The 13,355-nt window shown below is 39.3% G+C and overlaps 1 protein-coding gene across 1 annotated transcript; it reads right to left on the bottom strand.

Moving 5' to 3' along the window:
• Positions 1-1,578: 1,578 nt before the first annotated feature.
• On the bottom strand, positions 1,579-13,269 carry LOC118408764 (coiled-coil domain-containing protein 33-like; the record flags this gene model as incomplete). The annotated part of the gene is made up of 12 exons (XM_035809622.1): positions 1,579-2,253; positions 3,001-3,123; positions 3,891-4,004; positions 4,412-4,546; positions 5,093-5,224; positions 5,668-5,756; positions 6,140-6,335; positions 6,680-6,850; positions 9,929-10,117; positions 11,441-11,512; positions 12,396-12,529; positions 13,137-13,269. Coding segments are annotated over 12 exons (1,539 nt in total), but the record flags the coding sequence as incomplete, so codon positions are not given.
• Positions 13,270-13,355: the final 86 nt, after the last annotated feature.

Raw genomic sequence — 13,355 nt, 5'->3', positions numbered from 1 at the left:
TAACAGCTCGCTCGTTCGCACGTTCGCTCGCTCGTTCGCACGTTCGCACGTTCGCACACTCGCTCGCTTTCGCGCTCGCACTCGCTCGCTTTTGCGCTCGCACAGCATGTGCGAACGAGCGAGCGAGCTGTGTGCGAACGAGCGAACGAGCGAGCTAGCGAGCGAGCTGTGTGCAAACGAGCGAGCGAGCTGTGTGCAAACGAGCGAGCGAGCTGTGTGCGAACGAGTGAGCGAGCTGTGTGCAAACGAGCGAGCGAGCTGTGTGCGAACGAGCGAGCGAGCTGTGTGCGAAGGAGCGAGCTGTGTGTAAACGAACGAGCGAGCGAGCTGTGTGCGAACGAGCGAGCTGTGTGTAAACGAACGAGCGAGCGAGCTGTGTGCATACGAGCGAGCTGTGTGCGAACGACAGAGCGAGCTAATGAGGACCTAATTTGAATCATTGGAGCAATATAAACTATGCAAATTTGCTTATTTGCACAATTTACATTTTGATGCATAATTTATGGAAATTAGAACCTATTTTGCATTTTTGTTATTTAAGCATAAAAATGTCCTAATTTGCATAAACTAATTATAAAAATGTCCTAATTTGTATAGATTTTGCATAGTTTATACTAATTAGCCCCTAATTTGCACAATTTATGCAAAATTAGGTCCTTATTTTCATAATGTATGCATAATTTATGCAAATTAGGACTTTATTTGCATAATTTATGACAAACAATTAGCATGTGTTGACAGGGTCATTTGGCAAACTCTAGTTTATTGTTTATTCATGTAGCCTCTTTGTGTCTCAATACTTTTACAGTACTTTTTAGCAAACACGATTCGACAAAGGAATTTCTGCTCATAATTTCTGCGTACTGTGTATAAATTGTCCTAATTTGCATAATTTTGCAAGTAAGGTCCTAATTATCATAAATTATGTATAAAAATGTCTTAATTTGTATAGATTGTGCAAATAAGGTCCTAATTTGCATAATTTGTGCGAATAAGGATTTTAATATTTCAATTGATACTGATTTGCAATTTATGCAAAATTATGCAAATAAAGTCCTAATTGGTACAATTGATGCAAATTTGTATAATTTATGAAAAACACAATTAGCACAGGGGTCATTTGGCAAACTCTAGTTTATTCATGTAGCCTCTTTGTGTCTCAGCAATAAAAATCACATATCTTGAAGATGTTAACAATCTTAAACACAAGAATGCACAAAATTCAATGAAATCAGGCACCTTGCCAAAGGTCTGTCCAGAAAAACTTACAATTTCCAACATTAATTCTTTGTAACAACATCTGTACAATATAGCTTTACAGGGCTTGAAATTCATTTTGGGGATTAGGTGCACTGGTGCACCCAGCTTAAATAATTGGGTGCACCAAAACATTTTTGGGTGCACCACTTGAATTTAAGTAGAATGTCAAAAAAAAACTAATAACAAAACTTTGTTATAAGCTATCAAATTCTTAAACTAGTAACATGACAGACATTTTTATTATCTTCCTAACACTTAGATGTCAAGAATATGATATCTTTCCATACATAAACCTAAAAAATATTTGGGTGCACCCTGTGCACCCACTGAAATATATTGGGTGCACAGTTCCAATTTTGGGTGTACCTGGGTGCACATGCACCCAGTATTTCGAGCCCTGGCTTTAGAACCGCTAAAATTATATACACTGGAATGATATGATATATTGCAACACATGCTCTAATGGAAGAATTCTGCTCCAAACTCTAATGGAAAAATACCGTACAAAATTCTAATAGAATAATTTTGCACTTTTCACAACAGTGCCTGTAAATCATATCACAAATAACTCAGAGTATCTACATTCTACAGGTTGTTGTTATGTTCATTGTAGATTGAGAACATATATACATATATTATGACGTACAAGTATATATACACATTTCATACACACATTTGTCATGCTTACAATGACAGATAATTTTACATGATATCTAACATGTTATCCGAGGGTAACCTATATTCATTATTTGTATGAAAAAACATATTTAGGGATATAAAGTCGACGGTGGTTTCAAATCGGAACATTTTTAAAATATTGCAAATTTGAAACTACCGTCCGCAGACTTAATACTCCTAAATGAAAACGGATAAAGGTCACCCCACGGATAAAGGTGAACTAGCGTTAACTCTGAAGAACCGGATGTCATCTGGATGTTTTCATCATTTAATTGGATCCAACTTCGGTGATCCCAATCCATTAACTGTTGCTCCCTGCAAAAGAAAAAAACAAGACTTTCAGCACAAAACAAATAAGCAATTTCTCCTCATTAACATACTACAAAATTGTTCATATTTATAATGCAACTAATGTCCGATCTGAGCTGATTTATTGCACAGATAAATGGTAAAAAAAGCCTAAAATAAAGCAAGGTGGAGCTACACTTCTAAAGTATTGTTTCCAAACATACACATTGGAGTTGTCTTGTAGTTGTCTAAACACGAAAGTTAACAAAGAAATTGTCTAAACATGATTTACATAAGAGTGCCAAATGCATACAATCCTTTTGAGTTATTGACTTTGTACAACTGTTTTTTCCTGATTTTTTTTAAGTTGCAGTAGGCACTTCACAAGTTTATAGAGACAATGACAGTGTAAACCCAGGTTATTTTATGCAAAATGACCTGGGGAAAACATAAATTTGAATTTATCCAGTTAAAGGTCTGTTCAAAATTGGTGGAGAAAGGGTGCACACTTTATTTTAGTTTTTCCATTTTACCTTTTAGTCCCAATGATCTGTCTAAGACTTGCTCAAAATCAGGGGTACTTTAATTGGGGTGCGTACTTTATTCAAGAAAATTTGGTAAGACGTATATGGTAAAGGTCAAAATGTCAATCCAGGGACAAATCTTACACATGACGTAAGAGACGCTCAGAATGACACAGGATAAAAACAAACTTAAGACATATATGGTAAAGGTAAAAATGTCAATACAGGGACATATATCATATTATCTCACCATGGACATTGGGAAGTCGTGAAGAACCATTTGTGACGACCGTGCGAAACCATTCTCCCGCTCGTTCATCCGGATCAGCAGCTCCTGCTTCTCCCTCCCCCACATGCGGGCGTTCTCCGTCAACTGGAGGGGAAGAAAAAACTGTGTCAAACCATATGCAAAAGTCTATATGCACATAGTTTTCTGTGGTAGCAATGATCAGATGATTTAATTTTGCGTTAGCGGGAAAGTGGAGTGTTTGCGGCGGTTTTAAGTGCGGTAGTGCCATACATTTTCCACTACTGTAATGGAAAAATGTTTGCTGTGGTTTTAAGTTTGCGGTAAAACTGCCTCGCGAAAACAGCAAGCATACATTTCTGCATTTACAGTACATGCTGCACATCATGTTTAAATATTTAGGAATCATGAATAGATTTTGACTCATAAATTTTGAGCCAACAGTAAAAAAAAATCAAAACTGACTAAAGCCAAAACTGACAAAATATTTTGCAATGAACATAACATCTAAAGTTGCTGAAAGACCTCAGCTGGTTCTCTCTCTCTTAGCTGGACAGGATTACCCAAGTCTTGTTCTCTAGTGAGATGATCCTCCCCTAGATTGCTATGTGTTCCAAGTATTACCTTGCTACATAGAAAATGACTCTCCTCCAGGCTAGCCTGTGTTCCAATCCCCTTACCTGGTTCTCTAGTGAGATGATTCTCCCCTTAGATTGATATGTGGTCCAACCCCCTTACCTGGCTAATAGCAAAATGACTCCCCAAACCTAGATTGTGTTCCAATCCCCTTGCCTGGTTCTCTAGTGAGATGATTCTCCCCTTAGATTGATATGTGTTACCCAGCCAATAGTGAAATGACTCCCCCAAGCTAGATTGTGTTCCAACTCCCTTACCTGGTTCTCCAGTGAAATGATCCTCCCCTCTGCCTTCTCCAATTTAGCCATCAGGTCCAGCCTCTCCTCATCGTCCATCTTCACACCAGGAGGGTACTGGGGTCTGGGCTGCTCCTGGGGGAACAGGGGGCAAAATTTACTCATGAGAGACTGACTTTTTCATTCGTGTTTACATGTATGAGAACAGCTTAACACAATGACTTACTCAGAAAGACACTTTTCCAAGTGAGATCCCAAATGCCAACTTTCAAACCCATGTCTACACTTGTCTGATTACTAGGAAGTAGGTACTATAATCGTGTAAATACAGTGTTTGGGCAGGGTTTGGTAGATCAATCATAGACTAAGACTGTGCAGACAATATCATTGGTTTAACAGATCCGAATGAAGTTAATATCATTGTTTTGAAGCATGAAGCAAAAGCAAATGTTAAAGATACCTGGAGACCTCTACGATCATTCTGATATCACAGAGGGATCTACGAAGTTATCACAAGTGTTCATGAAACGCGTTGTATATACCTTAGCCCTGTTGAGTTCGTCCCTGAGCCGTGCGTTCTCCAGAGCCAGTGCAGAGTGAGCCTCCAGGCTCCTGTCTGCAGGCAGAGTTCCCTTCTCTAACTGTTTATTCAGCAGCTTTTCCATCTTCTCTATAACCTGCAAGGGGATGGTACAAATATATCAACACTTGTTCACCTTTATTCGCGGGGTAGCCTATCTCTGTTATGTAAAAAAATGGAGTATTGTGTGTATCAAGTTGACGGACAATGGTTTCAAATTGCAATGTTTCCAAAATACTACAACAGCTATTTTTAAGATGTTGCACCATCGGCCAACTTGACATCCCTGCTTTTGAATACAATGGATATACATGTAGGTTACCGTGTGGACAAAGGTTAACTAGCATTAAATGTGTCACTGAGACCAGATTCATTGTGTCAGCAAGAGGGTATACTATCTGATATTACACTCTGATTTTTTCAGACAATTTTCAATCAATGATATATCATTATCAACAAAGATCATTTATCTAGTAGTTTTATGATGTTTATACAACGTACTTGAATCTTATTATTGACAGATGCTCTGTGATCATTGACGCAATTTAGGCTACATCGAGTTGATCTCATTTGCCTGCTATGTCATCGTAAACAAAATCTGAATCCGACTATCCCTAACATGAGAAAAAGAGTTCTAATATACCTCCTCTTGTCGTTTGATGGTATCTTCCATCTTCTTCTTCCTAGCATCATTCTCCGGTACCCTCGGTGCAATAGGCTGCTGGGGTTTCTGGGCTTTCTGCTGCTTCAACAACTCTGCCTCACGGTCATTTTTCTGAACAAACAAAGTAGTATGCGATTATGAAGGCAACAGTATACATGTATTACACATGGCAGTTTGTTACAGAAATAAAAAATTAATAAAAATTTCAAGGACTTGTGTCTTAAGATCAAGTAACAGTAAGAAGATTTCAGTATTGTAAATGCATTTAAGTTCGCTGGGATTTAATTTTGCAGTAGCCGCTAGCGGGAAAAACTTTTCTCAGTGGTTTTAAATTTGCGGGAGCACCATGCACTGTAGTCTCTTAAGTTAATGCCATGGGAAAATGGTCACTAGATTTTAAGCTTGCAGTGAAGCGGCCACCACAAAAACCCCGAACATTAAACCACCACGAAAAAATTCTGTATTCACAGTATGAGAAACACAAGTCTGCCCAAGGTGAAACAGGATTCCTACCATAATCCAATCATGCTATGAAAATCACATATGAAGGGTACCTTGATGAGTTCGTTCTGCAGCTGTTGTATCCGTTCCTTCTGTCCCTTCAGTGAGGAGGCCTGCTGGCTCACCTTCTGCTGTAACAGTGCTGCAGACAGACAGGATTCAAAGCATTAGAGACTGGAAATCTTTCCCTTGACTGCTGATAATACCTTAATTGTTTCCCACTGTTGTCTAGTTCTATCTAGTATACACTCAAAAACATATAGCAAACAGTGGAATTCAGGGGAATTCCAAGGGGAAGATGTATCTTTGCTTTTTCAAATCATATCATCAGATTTCTCATAAGTTCAACTTCTGAAGAAATTTCATTCAGCGATTAGATCCATTCAGTCCGATCCATTCATTGGTACAATGCATCTGTCATTATGCATCTATGGCCTTTTGAATTGCTGTTAAAAACAATGGTGGTAGATTTTAAAACCTATACATCTTTTAGTAATCATTATTCTTTTCCTACAGGGTCCTCACCATATTTGTCCACGAGGTCTCCCCTGCTGAGTGCCTGTAGCCCAGCAGGCCCCACCAGGGCGTCCGCTGCGTCCCTGTTCATGTGCAGGTTCCTCCTGAGCTGGCTGTTCTCCGCCTCCAGCCGGGCGATGTCCTCACGCAGCTTCAGGATGTCCGCGCCCATCCGCTTCAGGGCCGCACGGTAGTTATCCAGCTCCTGGGGGATGTTGGAAATGAAGCCAAAATTGTTATTTAAGTTATAAAATGAGGAAGATCATTCTGCTCTTAACTAACTCTTAACTAATACATGGCAACTGAAACAATCAGTTATGAGTTTGAACCAATTGATTTGCAGCTTAGAAAGTCATAGCAAAGTAAAACACATAAATTATTCTATGCTAAAAGTACTCAGACTTATAGGTAGCTAGAAGATTTTCTTGTTTAAAGTCAAATCCCATCATTTTGCCAAGTGTGATGTTCATTTTTTTTAAATATGAGTCAGAACACTTTTTACTGTACTTTGCTAGGAAATGTAAAGAAAAGTATAGATTTCTGCCCGACCTTTGACTGATGGTCGAGAAGCGAGTGTGAGTAGGGGTCATCAGGCTGGTAGGACTGGCGTAGTCCATCCTTGGGAGGTCTGCGCGGCGGAGGTTGTGTCGTCTCCGAGATGTACTCCGGTAAAACGTCCTGTACCGCATCCATCCCCGGCCACTCCCCATCTTTCAATGGCTATGATGGAGGGAAGAAAATGTGTTACCCTTCCAATATTAACACTACCTTTTGTTTTTCTTCTGATGGTTGTCTTTCAATTAAAAAAAAGAAACGCATGCAAGAGTGTGTTTGTCAGTGTCTGTGTCATTGAAACTTTGTCTTACAGCCCCCATGATTAAGGCCTGGGTCTCATAACTTACCGTGGCCTTGAAATAAACAAATTAGAATGTCACAGTCACTATAATCTATTAAAAGGCTGTCAAGCTACAAAGTGAGCACATGGAATCTTCCCACACCACAGATCTCCCATTAGAAGTACATGTATTATGAATTACCAGTCTATTACTTATATGTGCCTTCTAGAACTTGAGTGCAGAAAATGGTAGAATAATGACAGTATCTAGTGTGTATTGTCTAAACTAGTCCTTCAATTGATATGCAGACCATAAAGGATTTCTTTATTTTTTCTGTACCGTGTACACAAGTGTCATGCAATAAAGTTCTATACAGCTCTATTTCTATTTTTAAGGCCCAAGAAATGCTCATGATTAGACATAATCAGACAAAAAGCAGTTACTCAAGCAACTGGATACGATTTTGGAAACGGTCAGATGTTTCATCTAGCATCCTCTAGTTTTTGTCAGTGACCCTGAAGTGATCTGGGAGAACTGGTGTTTTGTATCCTAACTATGAATGCAAAAGAGCTGAAGACACTGTCTCTTGCATCTTATGATTTTTACAAGTTAACTGAACAGTGGCGACCAAAAATTACACAGTAATTGCACCTGACCTTTGAAGTCGATAATCACAAGATTAATTATTGAAGCTGATCTTTTCAAACCAGCATATATCAATCTCTGCTATTGTTATATGTGCCTACAATGATCATTATCATTTAATGACATCCAGTCAAAGCCACTGCCTAGATTAACACTATGGAAATAGGAAAAACATTAGTACAAATGTCCCCTGCTAAAATGTGTAAGTTGTCATGATTTGGCTACAACATTTTGATTGATGCCCTAAAGTTATTCAACAGCATGGTATGGATTTGAATCAACAACTGACATTTCCTTAATGTAAAATGTACTTACAGATGAAGTCCAGGGTCTGTAGTAGTCTACAGCCATCGGGGCACAGTTTTACCATAAAGTTTTACCATGACCAAATGTCATATTCTCCTGTTTATGACCCTTACAATAAGCTACATGAAGGATCTAACTATTGCCACATTAGCTCCCCAATTACACGCTTGAAATGAGAACAAAGTACAACACTCTCCACACCAAAACCTTCACTACTAAGGAACAAGCTTACTCACGGAGGCCGTGTATGGCCGGTAATAATCCGTTGCCATTGGGTACTGCGGCTACAAACCAACCTAATCAATATCAATTATCTGATTACAAGAGGAAAACATTGCTACTTGGGACTCTTAACTCAGGTGTGTTATGTTCCGACACAGGTATTCATCTGTTCACGCCGCGGCCTTCGTCATCGGAGCTGGCGTGCAGAGCAAACACATTGCGCTGGGTAACCCGGCAACAAATGGTTATCAAAGCACAAACCCCATAGGGCTTGTTTGACAAGGACGGGTGGTGTTATTTTGGCTGGGTCTGTTTGACTGGGGCAGGAGAATGGAGGCATCCTGTGTAATTGTCACTGCTTTCAGTCTCATTACTTATTCATCGCTCTTACAGAAAAATATGATCTTCTGCTTTTTCAAAACAATTATGCTAGAAAAAGCAGCTGGTTTTATTTTTGAGAGTTATTTGTGCCTGCCTCAAAGTACATTCTTTCTCCATGACGACAGTAAAGTCAACACATCTTTTGTAGTTTTGTGGTATCCCAGGCAACTGTCAGACGTTGGGAATGTTCCGGACTGAATTCTCAAGACCTTCGACCCCATAATTGTAAAAGCACTTGAGTCTACTCGGCTCTAACTTTTCATTAGCATGAAAGCCTTTCCCAAACTCTAAGGATTTGGGTAGAGCTTAAGGCATTTCCACTTGCACACAGGATTGGCATGACTTAAACAAAAGGTGATGAAAGAATGCATTATTGTTGATTGGGTGGTACATAAACAACTCTTTGTGGTAATCTCCAAACCCTAACACTAGTCACACACTGGTCAATGTCAGAACACCTTTAGCTCAGGTGGTGTTAGGGAGGCTATGGCTGAAATTGGTCACTTATTCTGCAACACCAGAATTTCTGTAAACAGTTCTTGAAGATTCAATTTGATAGTCACTGATAAAAAGAGTAAGCCTTTATTGAATAATTATCATGATAAGTTGTATGTAACCTTCTACCAATGACCTTGCATGCCTCAATTTTCTCAGTCTTTCCAATGCTTTTCCTGCCCTGCTATGAGGTCGGTCGTAGATATTGCACAAACTAAGCTAAAAAATAAAACAAAAGTACCTTTTGTGCTTTTTCAATGTCTATTACAAACATTCTAAACAAAAGTTTGAGGAAGATGAAAATTCAATATAATTACACAATGGCAATAACATAAGAACAAAATGCAATAAAAAAAGTGAAGATACCAGTAATATTTCTGACCACATTTTATGCGAGCACTACAAAGCTGAGACTATGTCAGCTGTGACTGAGTATTTAAACACACCCAAACCATGTCAACCCGCCCTACCTTTCTAGGCTTGGAGAAAATTTAAAGCAATAAAAAAAATGAAGATACCTGCAATATTTCTGTCTACTAAGTGTGGACTACAAAGCTGAAACTATGTCAGCTGTGATGAGTATTTAAACACACCCAAACCATGTCAACCCGCCCTACCTTTCTAGGCTTGGAGAAAATTTAAAGCAATAAAAAAAATGAAGATACCTGCAATATTTCTGTCTACTAAGTGTGGACTACAAAGCTGAGACTATGTCAGCTGTGACTGAGTATTTAAACACACCCAAACCATGTCAACCCGCCCTACCTTTCTAGGCTTGGAGAAAATTTAAAGCAATAAAAAAAATGAAGATACCTGCAATATTTCTGTCTACTAAGTGTGGACTACAAAGCTGAAACTATGTCAGCTGTGATGAGTATTTACACATATCCAGACCATGTGAAACAGCGCTCACCTTTCTGGGTTTGGTTTTGCGGCGCCAGCTCGGCCCCGTCTCCACATCATCCAGCCCATCCAGCATCTCGTCTGCCGGTGTCGGCGGCACAAATCGAGGAGAGATGGGCCGGTGGTAACCGCCATCCACCAGCGAGTCTAGCGAGGGCAGGAGTTCCGGACTGGCCGCTGCGATGATGCCGTCCGGGCGCTGGAGTGACACGAGGTATTGGTGGGGCGTGAAGACTGCATGGTCTGCCATACCCAAGTGTTTTGGCATGAAGACACTCAAGGCAGCCAAGCAGTCATTACAACATGGTATAGCATTACCAGCCAGCTAAACATCTGCCAATGTGCTGTTTAAGCGCAGTTTAGATCACTAACTTCAATTGCTTGTAGTCTTAAATGACATATGCACCAGCACAAACATGTTTATAATATTACACTAGTCAGTTAATACCAAATCTTGCCTCATAACTTAGTAAAAAGGTCTGTGTGCAACATGTACAATATATCTATGTCTGACAAACAAGAAAATCTGAATAGACTTTGGTCGGCTTTATATTTGAGAGGCACTGGCCAGAGAGAAAATACCAATATTTGCTTGATAGGTACAGAGCAATGTATTAACCTACTTAAAAGTGCGCCAGCATGACAGCTTCATAACAGAATTCAATTAAAACTGTATTACCACTTAATTTATCATTAACAGAATGACTGCAAAGATAACATGTTAGAAAGCTGTTTAATAATTTGATGCAAATGCTTTGACGATGTAATATTTGATATCAGCTAACCCTACAAATGTCATGTAAACTTCCATGGGATCAATCTTATTCAGGCCTAACATTAAATATTTCTTCTGTAACTTCTGTTGTTATGCTTTGGCAGCACTAGAAAATAGAGTTAAAAACATCTCACTCACAAATCTGGAGATAACTATCGAATGATACATGTTTCACAAATAACGTCTATCAAATACGTTCAGTAGGTCTTAAATTCACCATCTAGTCATGTAAGCTGCTGAATTGAAGACAAGTGTTGACGACTTTACTGTCTTCACACCTATTAATCTTAAGACTTCTAAATTATTTTGTTGCCAATATTACATAGCTAGTATGCTATTACATTGAGTGCATACGTGTAGCTTTCTAGTTTATACATTTGCTTATTTTCCAACCCAGACTTACCTCATAAAAGTTAACTTCATATCAAAGCTTCAACAACATATTACTCAATATATACATGTAGAAAGCTCAGGCCTTGCAATCTCAGGGAAGCATCATAAGCTTTCTTACCTTTCCAATCCAACAGATTAAATTTTGTAGTTCCACGTGTTGACTTTTCTTTTAAATTTGTATGTTCCCTAGCAATAAACCTAGCTGAACACTATGTACCTAGGGACAACAAAAGAATCTCAATTTGCTATAACAGGTTCTATTAAGTTCAAGGGACAAGGTAAATAATGCTTGTACAGGTAATGACTTGTAATGTCATGCATACGTCTGGTGTCTAGGTTATCAATCTTACTTACCTCTGTGGTTATCAGCCTGAGGATGGCACCCACTGTAGGCAGACTCCCAGGTTGGGTCCTCAGATTCGTACCCTACACATACAGAAAAAAGGAGAAAACATGAAATTAGTTTGTAACCAGAAGTCTTAACTTAATTTACAGATTGACAACCATAGGTCCAGTTGAAATATTTTTCAGTCTTCTAAAACATTGTAGAATGTCAAAATTTTAATCTACAATTTGGAAATATCAAGCCTCCATACTGCAACCTTTTCAACCTGATAACATATTCACAAGATGGGTGATGGCAAAATTTTCAGCATAAAGCCATCGACACAAATCACCTCATTAGGGGACTTCCCTTCACTGACAAACATAATCAGGCACACAAAGAGGCAGCAAAGGCTTACCTCTCTAGGAATGTCCAGAGATGAGAAGAGGAGAGAACAGAAGAGATCTACAGTAATAGTGATAAGGAAGAAGCTGAGATGTTGAAGAAAAACTTTTGATTGGTTACAGATACACAACTGTGTGTGCATCATACATTTTAGCTGTCTTTGCTGTAGAGGCTTCTCAAAAAAGGGCAAGGTGATGAAGAAGCAAAGTATGATGAGAGGGAAGACAAAAGATTATCTTATGAATTGACAAAGCACTATTAATTGAGAATACTGTCTACTATAGCTAGTTTCATCTACCAAATTGAAGTTCTTCAAACGAGGGACTACTACAAGTAAATAAAAGGGCTCAAGAATATGTACCATCTATGAAGTGGTCTTAAATGCCCTGATTTATCAGTTTTTGAGAGTTGTGGCCCTGCCAAACAAAGTATTTTCTTGCATATTTCTTGCAACAAGTTGTGACAACATACATTCAGCTTGGTATTACTGTCTATAGTACTGCGGCCATACTTTGTACTGTTGTTTTTTCCTCATGATAAGCAAAATCTCTATTATACAAGTAACTGTATCATACTGACCTGTATGAGGAGACCATCCACACGCACGCCCAGCCTCCCTGGTTCAGAGGTCAGGGCGTGGTACACACCCTGGTCCAGCAGGATGGAGGAGAAGCCTATAGGGTGCCGCATGTGCCAACTGGACTCACTCACAACTGTGCAGAAGATTACAGGAAACATGGAGAGAATGAGTGTACTAATGTACTATAATTTTATAACACTATATAAAGATTGAGGGGACTGAAAGAACGAAACTAATGAATGGATGGATGGATGAAATGAAACTGGAGTAATCCACAACTACACAGAACAAAACATGGAGAGAATGACTGACTTTCTCTACCATTTCTAGAACACAAATGATTAAGAGGACACCCGAAGGAATGGAGGTGGAATGGATGGATGAATGGATGGAGCTGGGTAATACTATGATCAGTGATGTGGGGAAGAAGATGGTTGTGTACAGTGATTGACATTGCTTAAAGTTTGGGCAAAGGTGAGGGTATATGAATATTGTACATCATGTATCACGAAGCATAGTAGAGACATCTGCATGTCTGCAAAGCTCGTGTGTTACGAAAAAGTGCAGTTATACCGGCAGATACAGACATATCATTACCTGACAAGGCAGGGTAGTACTCTATAACCAGTGCAGAGGTAGGTGAGAAGATAGCTGTAATGATTTGGGTTAAAGTTAGGGTTAAGGTTAGGGTACACGTATACTGTGTAATAGTGTTTTCTGTACATGTTGTATATCATTACCTGATGAGGCAGGGTAGTACTCTATAACCAGTGCAGAGGTAGGTGAGAAGATGGTTGCGTTGTATCTGCTGTGGTGGAACAGGTAGGAGTGGTTCCAGACCGACTGCTCATCAGGACGGACCGCTAGGCTCACCTGGGCACAAACGATGGATGGAGAATTGTTCAGACTGACAATCAATAATTTTAGATGTAGTTGGCGAGCAAAAATAGCTTTTACCC

Source organism: Branchiostoma floridae, unplaced genomic scaffold (genome assembly GCF_000003815.2).
Source record: "Branchiostoma floridae strain S238N-H82 unplaced genomic scaffold, Bfl_VNyyK Sc7u5tJ_393, whole genome shotgun sequence".
NCBI lineage: Eukaryota > Metazoa > Chordata > Leptocardii > Amphioxiformes > Branchiostomatidae > Branchiostoma > Branchiostoma floridae.
This window is presented reverse-complemented; position numbering and strand designations above follow the sequence as displayed.